Source organism: Channa argus, chromosome 6 (genome assembly GCF_033026475.1).
Source record: "Channa argus isolate prfri chromosome 6, Channa argus male v1.0, whole genome shotgun sequence".
Lineage (NCBI taxonomy): Eukaryota > Metazoa > Chordata > Actinopteri > Anabantiformes > Channidae > Channa > Channa argus.
In genome coordinates this window covers 1,061,667-1,082,337 of record NC_090202.1, presented here as the reverse complement: position 1 = coordinate 1,082,337, position 20,671 = coordinate 1,061,667, and the positions used below count along the sequence as shown (strand labels likewise).

The window sequence follows — 20,671 nt, the reverse complement described above, 5'->3', positions numbered from 1 at the left end:
TCCCAGCATCTTATGCTTTCGCAGGTGCAAAATGTACCTACAGGTTAGATGTTGGCTCCAGCCTTTGCAGTATTGAGGTGCTACTTTTTCAGACCACAGTATTCATCTTGTATCACCACTTGATATTGTGTCCTTAGTTCACTCAATCAGTTGTGCAAATGCTCACACTTTCAGAGGGTCTGTCCTCGAAGACGCGTCATGGTGTCCTGCTATGTCACATACAGCCTAGATTCTGACCCTAGTGCTACACAACCTGATGAGCACTATATTTGAAGGCCAAATTAGTCAACCCCTAATGACAAAGTGGGATATTAATTTATTTGTGCGTAAACCCTCTTTAATTCAGAACACACTAGAGCCTGAATGTGGCCTGAATACAGCAGAGACCGAGCACGTCCCAAGTTGTTGAACAGAAAGTGACAAGACATGACAAGTCTCCTTTGTGATCTCAGCCTCGACAGTTCCTGTACCAGGCTCACATACTGTCCCTCAGTTCTCCTGGATGTTTTGTGTGTGTGTTTGTCTCAGGGGAACACACGTGAATTAGATGATGTGAAGCTTTGTAGGAACTCTGAAGCACTTGCAGCAAACTGTAGGATGTGCACACTACAGACTAGTGGTACTTACAGGGGCATCTCACTTTGGTGCAAAGACAGGGATGGGTGTATTTTTTTTTTTTTATTTTCTTTCCCTGCAACTATACATGGCCATATCTGCACGACCGGTTAGTGTCGCAGTATGTTTGGCCAACTCTGTCCACCAATGAAAATGCTCTTTTGTGTAATGGCATTATAATCTTGGCAATTGAATTGTGTCCCGATTTTGTTTTTAGTTTTAGTTTTTACAGTGTTGCATGTGGATGACTGAGCTTGTCCAGAGTAGGTTTGAGTTCAACCATTATTAGAAGGCTAGTGACTTTTTAATGAAAACACTAAAAAAAAAAAAAGGATGAAAGGAAGTGTGTCATTTGCCCTTCTCCAGTGGTCGTAAGACAAGTGTGCCTGAAAGACTTTACGAGACTTTTCCACACGTCAATGCTTCCTCCTCTATATGCTGTGTGCCGGAATAGTTTTGTGAAAGAAGCCTTCATCGGTTCAGATGGCTGAGGACCCCACAGGTCTGGCAACCAAACTTTTGTCATGATTAGCTTTTAGTTTTTTTTATATTTTTAACGTAACCATTGTGATGTCATCTTCAACTTCAAAATGAATTGACATTTGTTTTTGTTTTTTGTTTTTAAATTAGAGTCATTTAATGTATCATTGACTTTGAACCATGTGGTTTATTATCTTGTTATTAATTTGACTCCAATTTAATGTGAAAAAACAAGTTCTTATTTGGCCAAATAATGATTTGAAAGATTAATTTTATCTTTTATTTTCTGTGAAATTTGTATAATGAATTTGGCAGATGTGAAGGCAAATGAATGTATATCTTTGTACAAACCATTTAGTTCAGAGGACATGTTAGTTATGACAGACACATGCAAGAAAAAATAACCTTTTATAAATCTTTTTGTATTAGAACATTAACAATGGTAATTTTTGTATATACAAAAGCTAGGCTTTCTGATTAGCAGAAAGGTAAAACATTCCTACATTTTTTTTAAATGTATGTCATTGAGAATAATTATGTAAACCTATGAGCAATGTTTTATGTGCCTTTTATTTGGGTTTGTCTAAATAAAAGTAAACAATAAAACAGAATTGTTGACTGTCCCTGTTGAGTCCCACAGAGGAAAGTCTTCCAGATTTACTTCCCTGCACTCGTCACTTCCATAGATAGAAGAGATGACCTCCTTCCTGGTTTCCGCTGCTTCCTAACCTTTATAGGTTTTTAGGAATGGGCTGTTGGGGGTCCCCGATGTGACGGATGTTTGCTCTCCAGGCCCCTCAGTGGCTTCACTGGCTCATAATGAAAGTGCCTCTGTGACTTTGCGTATCAGAGTGGAATGTGGGGGGGGGGGGGGGGGGTTGTGCCAAATCATGGTCTGTATGTGATGACAAAATCTTTTTTCTTTTTATTAATTCATTGGTTAACTATTAAACTTGGAAAACATGATGGGGTGTGTCAGTTGTCTCTGTTGATCATTCTGTGGTTAACTGACATCTGAATGAGCACATTAACTGCTGTATAGTTGGGGAATCCAGCTTTTGCATGTGGACAAACCTGCAAAAGTGCTGAAAAGATTTTCATTGTTTTTAGTGACGGTCTCTTTTTATTTTGGCAAATTTAGAGTTTGATCCCTGCAAAAAAATAAAATAAAAAATATGACAGACACATTTACCATTGTGTTAAATCCCCTTTTTTATTACAGTGAGGATACGAATTGTTGCAGTTTGTAAGTGGAATAGTTGCCTGTTGCTTTTGGATACATCATTTTATCTGGTCAACAGTCTGTGAATTTTGTATTTGGCACAGAAGACCCACTGGTCCATCTGGCACACAGCAAGCTGAAACATTTTTGGAAATGATTTATTGCTTCCTTCTTGTGTAACTGTTGTAGGTGACAATGTTTTTGCCGAGTTGTGAGCTCTTGTGGCTGTAATCAGCACCAAAGGACATTATTTATTAAATACAATGAAGTTTGCTAGTGGAAACACTGAAAATTATTTCTTTTCTGGACTGAAAAACTGAAACTTTAATTGCATTTTAGAAAAAATTCTTATTTCTGTGGAAATGGGAATTGCATTTCATAGATTATGCTACTTAAAGTGATTGGACAATATTTTACACATACACACAAATTTCCTGTTTTGTTTGTTTTGTGTTTTTTTTAAAGCTCCTGTCTCATAGAAATTACCTTCGACTATCACAATAATGGTTATATATACAGATTTATGTACTTTGCCTTTAACCTCCCCTATAACTGACTGGTGAATATTGTGCTTTTTTTACTCCACAGCATGTATTTGCCACGCAGAGTGTGTTAGTTGTTAGTTTACAAAATAGGATTTTTGCATGTATTACAATGTTGTGTTGTTATGTGGAGCCTGTAATTCCATGTGGATCCACCTGATGTCCTCAGAGCACGGTCGTCTATATCTGGATCTCCTTTAGCCTGTTGCTTCACCTCCAACATTAAGGAGCATCACAATATGTCTTACTGTAGCAGATACACTTTTAGCTTTTTGTGTCCTTTTGCTGGAGGTAAATGAATTGCAGTGGCTGTGCACCAAAACAGACACACATAGTAGGAAAAAAAAGTCTAAATTCTGGTGTTTAGGCTGTTGCAGTAGCATTTTCTGATATTATTTTTCAGTTCCTGCTGACAGTTTGCTTAAAGTGATCAATGTGTAAAATTTAGGTAACGATAGCATTTATTTTTCTTGGTTAACTCTTTACAAGCTGAACAAATCTGGATCCAACTGTTTCTGACAGATTCTCTCAAACTCGCGTTGATTGGCTGCGACAGGTCCAGATACTGCCACCTTCAGATCTCTCCAGATGTTCTGTGGGGTCTAGTCAGGGCTAAATCAGAGTCTTGTCCTGAAGCCACTACAGTGTTTTCTTTTTTGTTTTGTTTTTCTCGCTGTTTGGCTTAAATTATTATCCAGATTTTCTTCATGGACCTCTCTGTATATTCAATTCAACTTTATTTATATAGCGCCAATTCACAACAAAGTCATCTCAAGGCACTTTACAGAATAAAGTCAAGACTATGAAGATGTATAGAGAGAACCCAACAATTCCCCTTTGAACAGGCCATAGGCAACAGTGGAGAGGAAAAACTCCCTTTAACGGAAGAAACCTCCAGCAGAACCAGGCTCAGGGTGGACGACCATCTGCCTCGACCGGTTGGGGTGAGTGGAAAGTGAAGAGAGAAAAGAAAGAGAGCAACAACTAAATATTAGGTTGGTAGGACCTGTAGCTGCACGCTGGAAGACACACAGCTCCAAAGCCGAGGACACCTGCAAAGAGGGAAAGAGAGACGGAGACAGGGAAGGACAAAGACAATGTCAATGAGTTCATGTCATTCAGTGGTGACATACGAATGTGGAGAGGAGTTCAGTGCATCAGTCTAAGTTTCTAGCAGCATAAGTAAGAGCTGAGCCAGCTCTTAGTGTGAGTTTTACCAAAAAGAACGGTTGTATTTCTGGTCTTAAAAGTTTTCTTTCCTAAAATATCGATTATTCTGTCATCACCCCATTCTACGTAAAGCCAAATAGAAAATGGTATTATATGGTAATTGTTCTGCACTTATATAGCAGTTTTCTAGTTATTGGCACTCAAAGCACTTTACACTGCTTCTTATTCACACACACTATGACATCATGGGTTCAGTGTCTTGCTCAAGGACACGAGAATGATGGACGACTGCTCTACCTTCCTGGGCCCCAATTGTATTACTGAACAATGAAAATGTCCCACCCTATTGGGTCTTTGTTGTTGTCAGAGTTACAGACAAAAGAGCTTCTAAAGGTGTTTAATTCCTCTTTAATTACCAGCATTAACGGCACTGACTCTGAGATTCATTCAGACCCAAGCAGTTCTGTTTTTTACTTATCTTTAACTTTAAAAGATGCATCTGCTTTATACACTATATATAGCGATTCTGGCTTATTTTGGTAAAGAATTTGCAGATGGTCAAATAGACCATAAACCCCATGAGTGCTAACAGGTGCTGATTTTAACAGCTCTGTGAGATGTGCCACTGTACCAGCAATAATCACAAAGTTGATTTTGTCTGTTTCTGTAAAGGCAGTAATTAGTAAAGGAATCATGTTCTCGCTTCTTTGCGTATGACTGATTTGTCCTGTTCCTTTGACTCAAGGACATTTTCGGTTGTAATCTGAGGCCTGACATTCAAGGTGTGTATTGTAAGAGGCAGACTGTGAGTTCCAGGTCCCAAGGTGTTGCTGTCATGGCAGTACTCTGAGGTTCCAGGGGAAATCAATATCCAGCCATCTCTTGATGCTCGTAGCTGCTGCCGTTGCTCCTGTCAGCAGGTATTTGACTCCTCTTCCAAAATGAAGGCCACCCTGGAACTTAAGATATATTTTGGCCAACAGAAGCAATTTGTATGCATTTATCTCCCATCATGCCCCAGGCAGTGATCACAGATGGAGGCAGCCACTGAGCATGTGCAAACACGAGTGAGCACCAGCTCTCACAGATTTCTAGTCTCTGACATTCTGGAAGGAGGACACACCTGATGACTAGATTTTACAAACTCTCATGTGTTCTTCAGCCAGAACAAACATGGGTGAGTGGAAAGCGGAGAGAGAAAAGAAAAGAGCAACAAGAAGCAACAACAGAAGATCGGGCAGGTTGGTTGGACCAGTAGCTGGAAAACACACATCTCCAAAGCTGGGGACACCTGCAGAAAGGGACAGAGAGGGACACATAGAGGGAGAAAGACAATTATGGGAGAAAACACACAGAGTTAATGACATCCAGTTGTGACAATTGCGGGGTGAGAGGAGAGGAGAGAGGGTCAGGAGGAGGAAAGGAGCTCAGTGCATCGGGGGGTGGGTCCCCCAGCAGTCTAAGCCTACAGCAGCATAAGTAAGAACTATGACAGGTTGACTGAGCAACTTTAACGATAAGCTTTATCAAAACGGGTTTTAAGCTTAGACTTAAAAGTAGAGAGGGTGTCTGCTTCCAGGCCTTTATGTCTTGTAGGCTTGAAGCTTGATTAACTGATTTTTTTCATCTGGTTCCATAGATAGATATAGCTGGGTATCATCAGCATAGCAATGGAAATGTATAAATGTTTTGTAATACTTTTGCTTAGAGGTGACATATACAGAGTGAAAAGTATTGGTCCTAACACAGAGCCTTGTGGAACTTCAGAACTAACTTTTGTGTGCATGGAGGATTCATCAGTAACATGAACAAATTGGAATCTGTTAGACAGATTTAGGATTCCTGCTTCCAGTTCACTTCTCCAGCGTCACCACTCATCATTACACCTGTTCCCCTGCATTTTTAAACCCAGCTCTGCCTGTTGTTCCCTGTCAGATCGTTGTCTTTGCTATCCATGCAATACCCTGTCTTCTAGTTTGCCTGTCTTATGGTATTTGGACTCCTGACTTTGATTATTTAGACCTTGGTTACTGTGTTGTATTATTTTAGCTCTGTCACACTGTTAAGTTTGTTAGCTGAATGTCACCAGGCTTATTTTTCATATTGATTTCCCACCTTCTCTTTTTGTAAACACGTTCACCTTCTAGTCTGTGCTTCGACCCCTTTTGGATAATTCAGTTGTATAGTATCTACTCGGTCAGTGCTCACCTTTAAGTTTGGGTTTTTTTTTTCACGTCCGTTGGTGTTCTGCCTCCCTCCCTCCTTTCCTGGTTTTTGTTTCCCTTGTTGGTGTCCCGTGTTCTGTTATTAGTAATACAAATAATAATAATAATACAAATTATTCCTATGAAGGTGATCACAAAATTGTTTTGCAACTACTTTTTCAATTATTTTAGAAATAAAGGGGAGATTAGATATTGGTCTGTAATTGGCTAAAACACCTGGGTCAAGACAGGGTTTTTTAAGTAGTGGTTTAATTACAGCTACCTTATAGGCCTGTGGTACATAGCCTGTTTCTAAAGATAGATTGATCGAATTTAATATGAAAATAGCTATTAGAGTTAAAACATCTTTAAGCATTTTTGTTGGAACAAGGTATAAAAGACATGTTGTTAGTTTTGAAGAAGCAATAATTGAAGTTAGCTCAGAGAGATCTATGGGTAAAAAGCAGTCTAACAGGGATTGAAGCCTTATCGATGACTCTAGCACTGCTGTACGTGAAGATCTATCTGTAATTTTTGGGGGGAGGATCTGGTGAATTCTTTCTCTAATAGCTACAATTTTATTCATAAAGAAAGTCATGAAGTCATTGCTGCTCAGAGTTAAGGGAAAACTAGGCTCAACAGAACTATGGCTCTTAGTTAGTCTGGCTACAGTGCTGAACAGAAACCGGGTTTGTTCTTGTTTTCTTCTATTAATGATGAATAATATGATGTTCTGGCGTCACAGAGCTTTTTTGTACATTTTTAAACTATTTTTCCAGGCTAAGTGAGATTCTTCTAAATTTTCTGGAACAACACTTCCTTTCTAACTTTCGTGACGCCTGCTTTAAGCTGTGCATTTGTGAATTGTACCATGGAGGTCGGCTCCTCTGATTCACTCCTTTCCTTTTTAAAGGGGCAACTGTATCTAGTATCATACGCAGTGAGGCTGCGGAATCATCAACTAGATAATCAGCTATTACAGGAGTAAAATAAATGTGGCTACTCACCATAGTATTGACAAACGATAGTGAAAATGAAGAAATGATTTCCTTAAATTTGTTCACAGCATTTTCAGATAAGCATCTGCTGCAGTGGAATTATTTTCTAACTGCTGTATAGTTTATTATCGTAAATTTAAATTTTATTAGAAAATGGTCAAAGAAAATTGGATGATGAGGAAATATTGTTAAGTTATCAGTTTCAATGCCGTATGTAAGGACAAAACCTTTGTGACTAAAACAGCTAGAGTGATAGATTGCTGCTACTTGGCCTGTGCTTCTAGGAACATGATAATTAATATGGCTTGGGGGGGTTGACTCATTTAGACTGACATATTCTTCATGATGCAACCAAGTTTCAGTGAGACAAAATACCCTGATTTGATGATCAAGAAAGAACAGCTCCAACCCCTGTGTTGGAGGCATCCACTTCAACAATGAATGGGAGATCAGGGTTGGGCAGGGTGAGAATGGGGGCTGTGGTGAAACGTGACTTGAGTTTATCAAAGGCTGTAGAGGCTTGAGTGGACCAGGTGAACTTGATGTTTGAGGAGGTGAGGTGATGGAGAGGTGCTGCTATGGAACAACCATTAATCCATTAATGAATCGGCGGTAAAAGTTGGCAAATCCTAAGAATCTTTGGAGTTATCGTCCGGACTCAGGTGTCGGCCCGTCCTTTACTGCCTGCACCTTAACTGGATCCTGGTGAGATGATGTACCCGAGGAATGTGACAGTGGTGGCGTGAAACTCTTTTCGCTGCTTTGACGAATAGTTGATTCTGGAGGAGACGTTGGAGGACTGCTCTTACATTGTGGCCATGGTCAGTCTCAGATTGGGACAAAATGAGAATATCATCACTATAAACAAATACATATTAGTTCAGTATATCTCCTAACACATCATTCACTAGATTCTGTAACACAGCCGGGGCATTGGTCAGGCCAAAGGGCATGACCAGGTATTCATATTGGCCTGCCAGCGGGTTGAAAGCAGTCTTCCATTCGTCACCCTCCCTTATTCTCACCAGGTAATAAGCGTTGTGTAAGTCTAATTTGGTGTAGATGGTGGAGCCTTGGAGGAGTTTAAAGGCTCAGGAGATTAGTGGGAGTGGATATCTGCTCTATATTCTGATCTCATTAATGCCTCGGTAATTGATACATGGTCTTAAACCATCATCTTTCTTGGCCACAAGGAAAAATAGCGATCCTGACACAACGTGTATCACGGCTTTTGTTGCCGTAGGATGTTTTTTTATCAGCAAAAGGTTTTTGGTGCCTCTCTGGAGGCACGGGGGTGGTGGTGGCACGTCTGGTCTGAATAGGTCCTGGCAGGATGCCCCGATAGTGGTGCAGTGAGGTGCGCTGACTGTGGGAGGTGGAGCGGCCACCTGTGGGGGCTGAGCCCTCTGGCATCTCACAGGGCAGGCAGCACCTTTCCAGCTCCTCGAGCACAGTGAACCAGTTATCCACCTGGACCGGTGGTCTGATGGACTGTTCCAGCACGGTGGACCGGTTGACCAAATGAGGTGTGGCAGGTGTCGTCTGATGTCTTCTTTTAGCCGGGATCCAAGAGGTGCTTCGCCTGAGCAGTGGCAACGGTGGAAAACTCCAAGATAAGTTCATTGTTTTTGCTTAGTCCATTTTCTAAATGTTTGATGGTGTAGCTCTAAAATTATATAGAGAAATAATGGAGACCAATCACTGAGTGGAACAGTAAGACATATACTGGCAGCACATGTCCACAAACTCAGTCACATTAGATGTTTCCCACATTCCCACACTGCAATCAAGCCTGTCAACAAGAGTAAACACTTTAGTGCTCTACCTGCAGTTACCCACAACGAGTAGAGAAGTAATCAGATGACCTCCTCCCAGCCATTGTCTCCTCCCTGTCTGTGAAGCAGCCCTGTACAGATTATACACCGACTGAGCAATTATTCAAATCAAAATGACAAATTGTTAGAAAATTCAATACATTTCTAATGAAAAGAAAGTTCATCCCATTGTTTGGATTTTTAAAACATGTTTAGTTTAGTCAATCTGCCGGGATGTTGTCTTCCATTTAGTCTCACCAAATTATCATTACAACATGAATCATATGCAGCCCACTATTCTCATTCCTATACACAAATCTCAGTGAAGGGCTGTGGCTTGATCACAAAGGAACAAAGGAAGCAGGAAGCCGTCTCAGCTGATTTCAAAGCTTCAAGCTCTTCTCATGGCCACAGTGATTCAGTAGATGACCTGCTCATCTACCTTACACTTACACTCACTAAGGGTTGTAATTTAATGTCAACGTTGGCACAGGGAGAAGTGTTAATGCTCGCTTCCCCCCGGCTCCCACAACAAAAAAGCAATGAGATTTTTTTCCATTAGTTTTTGAATACATTTAGATAATAACCTCTGTGACAAACAGAAGTTTACGATACACACACGCTTTGTTTAGCAAGATTATGAATTTTAAAGGAGTAAAATGTTCTTAGCCAATAAACACACTACTACGTCTTCTACATCAGCACCACTAATCTTCCTCATTTAACGTAAGCTGATCTACTGAGTAGGTGAGTTTTTGTGTTTGGCTTTATTCCTGAAAACATCCAATGCACTTCAATTCAAAGTACTTCAGATGATTGAAAAGAAAGAGTTGATACTGTACCAAGCAAAGACAATAGAAGATCAAATGGTAAGACTATTAAAAAATAATAGAAAATAATAATGAAAAGATGACAAGGCTCACATAACAAGGGCAATATAACATAAGAGCCTGATACTATAGGACAGTGAGATCAGTGGCTACGACTAAAAGATAAAAACTAATATTGTAATATAATTCGAAACGTGACCAGAGGAGCCAGGGATCAAACCAGCAACCCTGGGATTGGCAGATGACTGCTCTACCTCCTAAGGCACAGTCATATTTAAACAAATGCAGTAAATTAACAACCCACATGATATATTTTAATCGAAGCCAGGATAAAAGCTGGGTTTACTTTCTGTTGTTCTAAGATCCTCAGGCAGAGAATAAGAGAATAAACACTAAACGCTGCCTCACCAAAGGCTTTTGTCCTGCACTGCGGTGCAACTAAAAGTCCGTAGGCTCATTTAGCTACTTGATAGTGACCATCTTTTTTTAAGACATGCAAAAGTGAATGGAACCAAAAAAATCTCAAGGGAAATGAACTGATAATTTAATTTAATTTTTTTTTTTTTTTTGCTTGAGGTCATTGACCCACCTTCATCAGACCGAAGCGACTTGGATGAGTAGTGAAACTAAAATCTGTCTCAACCTTGAGATAACGTCACCTGGAAAGAGGCACGTGTTTGCAGACAAAGATCAGAACACGCCTACAACACTTTTGGTTCCCTGTAAATTAGTCATTTTAGAATGTTTGACCAGTGGCTCCTCCTAAGCCTGACTATCTCTGTTTTAAGGCCGATCTGCTGCAGAGATTAGCAACGACTAGTTAAAATATATCATTTCTGCCAAGGTCAGTAGTCTGCAACTATGTTCCCTTGCATTTAGATAAATGAGAATCTTCACATATTATTATTTGTATACTCACAGAGTTTGCAGTGTTTAAACGGTGTTTAATAATCGGATCCCGTGTTTTGGTTCATTTGTTTTATTTCTTCATATGTGAATGTTTTACCAGTCACCAGCTGGCATCACAACCAACAATTAAAACTAAGAAAAGAAAAGTAACATTTTGATTGACATTTAAACTTTGACAGTGGCAAATATTTTACAGTGCTAAATTTATAAATCATGTCCATCATATACATAAGTCATAGTAATAAACATATAATAGTCACATTTGCTGCCTCTGCTTTTTCCCACATAAAGGACCACTAAGTGAATAGTTTTGCCAGTGAAATAAAAGATGTTTAGATAATGTACATGGACAATAGGTTAAGATTGACAGTTGCAGCTCACTTAGTGCAAAAAACCCAAAATGTTTCTGTGCTGCACACAACACACACGGCCATTGCGTCCAGCTCGTTCAGCAAAAACTAAAACTAAATACAGTCCACACACAATTCCAAGATGAGGTATTTGAAAGCTCGAATTGTCACTCTGAAAACATTTTTAAACTAATTAACATTGTATTTGAATAATCATGACAAACTTGAAGCTGTCGTAATTCATTATCATTTGTTCAGCTCTGCATGGTAAATGCCCACTGTTTGGCTAATGACAGCTGCCTGTGGGAGTTGTCAGGATAAATTGACTGTAAATGATCAGTTCGAACCAAAATAAAGAGCTACAAGATGCTCAGAAGCTGCAGAGTTATGAGAAACCCTTTCATACATTAAATACTGTATATAAATATAATGACACATTCTGAAAGAAAACTGGCTTAAAATAAAAATAAACTTAAATACTCACACATCTTTTTCCTATTTACTCATCAACCACCTGCAGAAAGGATTTGTCTCCCAATTTTTGGAAGGTGCCACTAAGGCTGTGTGATTGCATGGTGTATAAGTGTGTGCAGTGACAGATCGGCAGTAAATGACCAGTATGACCAGACTGAGGCATATTTGGAAAATGATTAAAAAAGTTTTAAATGTGTGTTTAAAACTTTTAAAATTAAAAGCCTTTTCAGTTGCAGTAAACTGTACATTCATAATAACGTGTTTATATTATGTGTTTGTGTAACTTATGTAGGATAAAAATCTGGAGCTTTCTGGGTTTAGCTGCAACAAAGTCTGTAACAAAATATATAAAAATACCTAAAATGAATGTCATAAATATTGTGGTATTTACTAAATTTGTAATCGCAGTGATTCTATTTCAGCCTTGGATTATAGTCAGTTCTCCTTGTGTTGAAAATTCTCTGGTCGGAGGGTTGCTGTTACTGAACCAGTTAAAAAAGCATCAGGAACCAAATGCTGATGCCGACTCACATGTTACAGGCTTTTAATAACTGTGCATAGTTTCATTTATTGAAAAATAACGCTAACAGCAACGTGACAGTGACTCCATTGCAAGTTAGTGCACCATCAAAATGATATAAAGTAGTAATTATATTATAAAATGGTTACACATTAGGGTTTGAACAATGGAATCATAAATAAGTATTTTTCAAATAAAGGCCTGTGTCTTTCTGTAAATGAGGTTTACAGTTTATCATTCTACATGAGCTGTCACTCACGGCATGTACTACACTGAGCTATCTTAAGCTTTGGGGCACTATTTGTTACGTTTAAGTATCAGTAGGATCAGAAGTATGTGACAAAGTAAAGACAACCCAAAAAAAAAAAAAAACACTTAGTGATCCTTTAAAAACAATGAATATCTTTTTCATCATTAAGTCCTTTCATTTACAGCAAACATATTTATTATGCACCAGCACTTCCTTCCCGCTGATCATCATCATAATCATTGTTTTATCACCATCATCATCATTATCTTAATCTTTTCAGCAGCAGTTTTTCACAGTTCTCATTAGACCCCAAGGCAGAATTGTCCATCCCGGCAAAAGAATAAGTAATGAAAGACAATTCAAACTTAGCAGATCAGTCAAAACTCATGCACATTGTTTACCACCACAGAATTCAGTATAACAAGCCTGGAGATCAGCCTGCACCAATTGAGTCACTTGGTTTTTACTAAGATAAACTGCATAAAAACAGTAGTAGGGTTATTCACAAGTATTCAGTAAGCTTTGCTTGCTGCCAGGTAGTGATATGAAATATGAAATGCATAGAGAAAGTGGTGATTCTCATCATTACTAAGATTAAAACTTTACTAAGATTTAAACCTGTAAACTGCATAAGTACACTGTCACCCGGGGACCATTGATAATTGTGCTTTTACGTAGGCTACCAGGTTTTTTGTTCTATGACTTTACAGTTCTATGACTAACAGTTTTAAAGACAAAGAATTTTATAGCAATGCATTTGTCTGGTGACCCAAGGTGTGTTCACACCAAATGTGGAAGCAAATTCCTGACGCTCATGCTGATCAACTGCATGTAGAGTATTTAATCTTGTTATTAAGAAGGTTTTCCAGGCAAAGTTATTGCTGCAGAACATTTTCATATCTGCCATCCTTTTCTGTGTTTCTACTTTAATTTGTTCAAACAACACCGTCTTTAAATGTAAGACAAACTACAACATTCTTAGGTTTACACACAAAATTTGGATAAAATGTTCAAACATCTCATGGCAGGTGGAAATAGAGGAATCCTCTGTTTGGTTCCCAACACTTCTAGCCTACATGACTCCCTTGCATCAGAACTGCCTTAATCAACAAGGTGCTATAAAAATTCCTTAGAGATTTTGGTCCATATCCACATGATCGCATCAGGCATTGGCAGCTAATTTTTTCGCATGCACATCCAAGATGCATATCTCCCGTTCCACCACATCTCAAAGGTTTTCTATTGGATTGAGATCTGGTGACTGTTGAGGTCATTTGACTGCAGTGAATTCATTGTCCTGTTGAAGAAACTAGTTTAGATGATTTTGGCTGTGCGACGTAGTGTGTTACACTGTGGCCATAAAGGAACAGACATTGTCATCAACAGTAGTTAGGGAGGATGTGGTATCTGAAGGCTGAATCGTGTCAACTGGGCTTCCTATCCAAGCAGCTTAAGTCTGAGGGAAAATTGGCTAAAGGAGCCCAGTTATATCCTCCAGAGTGGGCTTGGATTCTTAGCTGGCCTCCACCAAAAGAGCTTCCAGTGAAGCCACAAAGAAGGAAGGAAAGGCAGATCTGAGGACAGCTCTCAAGGCCTATTCTATTCATTAGCCAGGTATGTGTGATATAACTATCACTAAGTTTCTAAACTACAACATATGACAGGAGAAAATGAAGAACAAAACAAAACTAAATTAATCAAAAACCCATAAATCAATGGGTGTGGGAGAGAATTTGACTTATCTCTAAACTGACAAGAAATTGCATTTATTTCTGGTATTTTAATTTAGTTTTTTATACTTGATTACAGCTATGGCTTTTGTTTAAATTTACATGGAGATATGACACCTCACCAATTTCCTTCCTGTTTGATGTGGACACACCTTGATATTAGCATATTAGCTGATGAGTGATGTTGGTAAAATAGTAGTAATAGTCTTAATAATATCAATTATAATAACCATAATAATATACCACCACAGCCTTCTGTCAGCATGGTTTGTCTTTTTGGTAAAATCTTCATTTTGAGGCGATGAACAATAAATCAGGCACCTTTGACAAACCATAGCAATGTCCATTAGAAATTCGAGGCATCCACCACTAACAAAGTGAGAGACATCTGTTCAGGATGTTCACCGAGCTGTAGTGCGTTTACCCATGGTAACTATTTGAAAAATGACAAAATAGTTAAATAATTTTTTCCGTAAAAATGAAAGATACAACAATTAAAATACAATTGTACAGTTTCCTTTAAAAACATTTGTGTGCCAAAACACGTAATGCACATAAGTACATTATTAATACAGTACAGAAAATCCAGATGGATAATGAAGCTGCAGTGTTAACTTTCGCAAAACCGTCACTGACTTCAAGATGCAATCATCTAAATTTCTAATCTTTTGGTACCTTGACTTTTAAATACATATCACCGAAAGAGTAAAGGAGGCAGGCATCCTGAGGTGTACATACATGAATAATTTACAATACATGTTTAAGGCTCATCAAGTTCAGTCTTTTTGTGTTTAAAGTATTCAGATACTAGTCAGACGACAAAAATCACCGGTGTCAAGATTATAGTGGGAATTAAAGACACAAACTAGAGGCTCCTAAAGGCTGCGGTGCTCATTTTATCCAATGTTTATCCAAGTGCACAAAAATGAATAATGCAGGAATTGTTCCAGGAACTCGTGATCCTTTCCTGCCCTGAGAAATCAGTGAATCAACAGTATGTGACACTGATTTATTGTTAGGATGAGGACTACATTTTGTAACAGTTCATTTTTAAAGTACTCCAGAGTCTTTTCAGAGACCTATATTATTAGATGTCTAAATGTTACAACAGACTGTCCTAAATATGTTGTTTTAATACATCCTATCATCTTTATGAATATCACACCCAGCTTTAGCTTTCTGTTAAATAGTTGTCTTGAAGCCATGACATGCTTGATGCCCACCTCCCCTTAAGAAAAAATGTTCTTATCATAGTCCCTGATATGAATATTACCTTGGGACCTATGACTGCAGAAATGAAATCACCCAGTAAAAATGTAGATGTAATGTTTTTCTAGTATAATTTTTCCTTATATGTAACAAAGCTTATACTTTTTACATTTAAGAAATATTGCTAATTTCATTCAGAACGATTCACCTTTGTGTCCACATGCTTTGATTATAATTTTTTTTAGCTGTAGCTGACCTGCAAATTGTTGCAGAATCATTTGTAAACAATTTCCCCAGATTTGAGTAACAGTGAAGTTGGGATTTATATAAAATAAGCTGAGCGACTTTTTAGACATCGAAACAAATTCCACATGAAAAACTAAAAGCATCTAACTTGGCCTTTTTTGGATAGATTCAGTACAAACCAAATTTGATGAGCCTTAGGTTTGAGAATGGCACTCTTAAAAGAATGTATATCACAGCTATTGTAGTCAGTTTCTCCCTTTTTTTATTTTCCTCTCATTCACACTCATGACTGTTGGTCACACTAGTTCTTTGCTTTGGCACAGTACAGGTTAAACTGAATGGTGGCACTGCACAAGTGAACACAGAGGAAGAGGACGGAGGAGATGAAGGACAAGGAAAACAGTGTCACAGACTTTCCCCTTTCACTTGTTCGTTGTTGTTGAGTCCAGGTGAGGGTTTACTCTTCATGGCCTCTGTACCCCCTCGTGACGTCTCCTGGAAGAAGAGCTGTGGCATCCATACTGACATAACGATCCGCTTGTACTCCCTGCGGAAGTTCTGGTTCAGCAGTCCATAGATAATAGCATTAAGGCAACTGTTGAAGTAAGCCATAAAGTAGCTGACCACAAAGAGCCACTCGGGGATGCGAGGCACCACCGCTTCAGGGTTGATGGCAACAGCAAGCCCAATGAAGTTGAGTGGTGCCCAACAAATTGCAAATAGCACGAACACCACAAACATGGTAATAAAGTTCCTCAAGTCACTGGGCTTGATGCGGGGGCGGACCTCTGACTTTACCTTCCGCCTCACCTGAATGACCAGGATCCAGATACGCAGGTAACAGAAAGTGACCACAGCAATGGGCACAAAGAAATGGATGATCACCACTGTTATGGTGTAGGAGGTGCTGACAGTCTGTGCAAATGTGCACGAGTAGATGCGTGGGTCATACTGCAGCGAGCCGACGAAGAAGTTGGGCACAATGGCTACGACCGTGAGCAGCCAGATGAGCGCGACCAGCAGCAGCGTGTTGCGGTAGCTGTACAGCTTGTCGTAGGTGAAGCTGTGGCAGATATAACAGTAGCGGTTGATGGCAATGCCGGTGATGTTGAAGATGGAACCAATGACGCTCAAGCCCATTAGGAAGCCACTCACCTGGAATGGAATGAGAAATGACAGCTCAGTTTTCAGTAATAACTGCATGTGTTTTGTGTACTTTGATAATAGATGCTCTGTGATGAAAACCAACTTCAGTGTTAAGGTACGTTTAAGAAGCTTGTGTAACTTGCTACTAGCTTCATGAGCTACAGTTTCTCACCCAGAGCTGCTTGTTTTTCTTTCCCTGCTTTGCCCTAAAAGTCATTATGACCTTTATTACACTATAGCTAGTGGTAATTTTACCTTTGTTGTAGACTTTTTTCCAACAAAGTCATCAAAGTCATTTCCATCAAAGTCAAGACTATCTGTCCTACACAGTGCATTCAGAAAGTTTTCAGAATCCCTTCACTTTGGTCAGTTTTGTTATGTTGCAGACCGATTCTACAGATGGTTAAATTCATTTTTTCCTCACTAATCTACACTCAGTACCCAATTATGAAAAGTGAAAACAGAATTTTAGAAATGTGTGTAAATTTATTAAAAACAAAAAAAAAAAACTGAAATATCACATTTGTCACCTTCCCGTTTCCTGGACTTTGTTTTTCCTTTTTACTTCCTGCCCTTGGCTTTTATTTTGTAGTCCCTCAGTACCACCTCCTATTGTTAGTTTCATTAGCTTCTTGTTTCTCCTTGTGAACCCTGATTGTTTTCACCTGTGCCGCTGTGTATTTATACCCAACTCTCCCCCCTGTTCCCTGACAGATTGTCTCTGCTCCTCTGTGAACTGTGGGGATTTCTATGGACAGTCTTTGCTCTTGGACATTGTTTCCCTGTTGTGTGTACTCCTTCCATACTCAGCTGTATCCTCATGTTCGGACTATCTGTCCTCACCTTTTAGCTTTGGTTTCCCATTTGATTCATTCTGTTTCAGCGCTCAGATGATTTGGTCCAGGTTTTGTGTTTGGTTGTCAGTCTGCCTTTTATGCCTAGTTTGTCTGTTTTTCCCTGTTTACTTCACCCTCGTTTCTAGGTTCTGTTGCTTCCCCAGCACAGTAATAATCTAGTTTATTTCCCCTGTCTAGCTTGTTTAAAGTCTCGATCTGTGTTACTTTGTATATTTAGTTAGTACTACATTTCCTGCCTCCTCGTGTAGTGACTTTTTTTTGGTTGTCTTTTGTCAATAAAACCATCATTTACCGTAACAGCTCCTCTCACCATCTCCTCTCTTGGGTCCTAATATAGATTTAAATATGCACATTAGTGTGACAACATTACTCAGTTCTTTGGGAAAATACCTTTGGCAGCAAAGACAAGCATTAAAACGAGGGCAGGAGATACACTCAACAAGGTGCTGTTTGAAATTTGATTGTTTCAGAGGTGGATGATTTTCACTTCTCTTGACTCTGATGATTTGGTCTGTTATTTAATAGTCTTAAGAACTGTAGGTAGAAAGCTTTGCTCTTAGTGAAGGGGATGTTGTTAGTGGTACTTTCTACCTAGTAATCACCAAGCATTTAAACCTTTGATCTAACAAAGGCACTCAAATTAGTTTGGTTTCAAAAAGGGGGGCGGTTTCAGTTTGTTGTTTTCAACTTGTTTGTTTTTATGTTTTCTAGCTTTACTTCCTGCACCCTGGCTTTTATTTTGTAGTCCCTCAGCACCACTTCCTATTTTTAGTTTCTATTTCCTATGTTGCTTGCACTCTGGCTGTAGCATAATGAGCCGATCCCTGTGAGCACGCACCAACTGACGCTGTATAGTCCACACCCCCTGGTGAGTGGGCCAAAGCTTGCTACTTTATCGCAGTCATGGTGCCTGATTACATCCACACATCGCACCATAACAGAGCAGTGACTGTAGCAATTCTTCCCTCTTTTACCTTCAGCCTTGTGCCAACTAGAGAAATTCTTTTCTTCTTCTTTTCCTTTGGGCTGTTTCCCTTTCAGGAGTCGCCACAGTGAATCATGTGTCTCCATCTAACTCTGTCCTCTGCATCCTCTTCACTCACACCAACTAACTTCATGTCCTCCCTCACTACATCCATAAATCTCCTCTTTGCTCTTCCTCTAGACCTCCTGCCTGGCAGCTCCAACCTCAGCATCCTTCTACCGATATATTCACAGTTTCTCCTCTGAACATGTCCAAACCACCTCAATCTGTCCTCTCTGACTTTATCTCCAACACATCTAACATGATCTGTCCCTCTGATGTCCTCATTCCTGATCCTGTCCATCCTCGTCCCTCCCAAAGAGAACCTCAACATCTTAAGCTCTGCTACCTCCAGCTCTGCCTCCTGTCTTTTCTTCAGTGCCACTGTCTCTAAGCTGAACAACATCTCTGGTCTCACCACCGTCTTGAACATCTTTCCTTTCATTCTCACTGATAATCTTTTATCACACAACACACCTGACACTTTTCTCCACCTGTTCCAACCTGCCTGCACTCGCCTCTTCACCTCTTTTCCACAGTCTCCGTTGCTCTGAACCGTTGACCCTAAGTACTTAAAGTCCTGCACCTTCTTCACCTCTGCTCCCTGTAACCTCACTGTTCCACCTGGGTTCCTCTCATTGACACACATGTATTCTGTCTTACTGCGGCTAAGCTTCATTCCTCTGTTTTCCAGAGCAGACCTCCACCTCTCTAGATTTTCCTCCACCTGCTCCCTGCTCTCACTACAAATCACAATGTCATCTGCAAACATCATAGTCCATGGAGATTCCTGTCTAACCTCATCTGTCACTCTGTCCTTCACCAGAGCAAACAAGAAGGGGCTCAGAGCTGATCCTTGATGCAGATCCACCTCCACCTTGAACTCCTCTGTCACACCTACAGCACCTCACCACTGTCTTACAGCTCTCATACATGTCCTGCACCACTCTAACATACTTCTCTGCCGCTCCAGACGTCCTCATACAATACCACAGCTCCTCTCTCTGCACCCTGTCATACACTTTCTCTAAATCTACGAAGACACAATGCAACTCCCTCTGACCTTCTCTGTGCTTCTCCATCAGCATCCTCAAAGCAAATATTGCATCTGTTGTTTTCTTTTTAAGCATGAAACCATATTGCTGCTCACAAATGTTCATCTCTGCCCTTAGCCGAGCTTCCACTACTCTTTCCCACAACTTCATTGTTTGGCTCATCAGCTTTATTCTGATGAGCCTATTTATAGTTTCCACAGCTCTGCTCATCTCCCTTGTTCTTAAAAATGGGCACTAGTACACTTCTCCTCCAGTCCTCAGCATCCTCTCACTCTCCAAGATCTTGTTGAACAAACTAGTCAGAAACTCTACTGCCACCTCTCCTAGACACTTCCATACCTCCACAGGTTTGTCATCAGGACCAACTGCCTTTCCACTCTTCATCCTCTTCAACGTCCTCCTCACTTCACTCTTACTAATCTTTGCTACTTCCTGCTCCACATCAGTCACCTCTTCTACTCTTCGTTCCCTTTCATTTTCCTCGTTCATCAACTCTTCAAAGTTCTCCTTCCATCTTCCCATCACACTCCTGGCACCTGTCAATACATTTCCATCCTTATCTTTAATCACACTAACCTGCTGCACATCCTTCCCATCTCTATCTCTTTGTCTCACCAACCTGTACAAACCCACCTCTCCCTCTTTAGTGTCCAACCTAACATACAAGTCCTCATATGCTCTTTGTTTGGCCTTTGCCACCTCTACCTTCACCTTACACTGTATCTCCATATACTCCTGTCTACTCTCTTCAGTCCTCTGTGTCCCACTTCTTCTTAGCTAACCTCTTTCACTCCTGATGTCTACCACCATCTGTCCTTCTGTGTTCCTGTCCTGAATACCAAACCTGACCATCACAGTCTCATCACCTCTGTTCCCTTCACCAACATGCCCATTGAAATCTGCACCAATCACCACTGTCTCACCTCTGGAGATGCTCTGCATCACTTCATCTAACTCACTCCAGAATTTCTCCTTCTCTTCTAACTCACATCCTACATGTGGGACATAACCACTCACAACATTGAA

The 20,671-nt window shown here is 39.9% G+C and overlaps 1 protein-coding gene across 2 annotated transcripts in view; it reads right to left on the bottom strand.

Moving 5' to 3' along the window:
- Nucleotides 1–10,838: 10,838 nt before the first annotated feature.
- Nucleotides 10,839–20,671, bottom strand: part of mtnr1ba (melatonin receptor type 1Ba) — a 76,535-nt gene continuing 66,702 nt past the window's right edge. For both annotated transcript variants that reach the window (XM_067508421.1, XM_067508422.1), the window contains exon 3: nt 10,839–16,718. In XM_067508421.1, the coding sequence (XP_067364522.1) occupies nt 15,969–16,718 (750 nt within the window). In that variant the 3' untranslated portion in view covers nt 10,839–15,968. The remainder of the gene's footprint in view (nt 16,719–20,671) is intronic.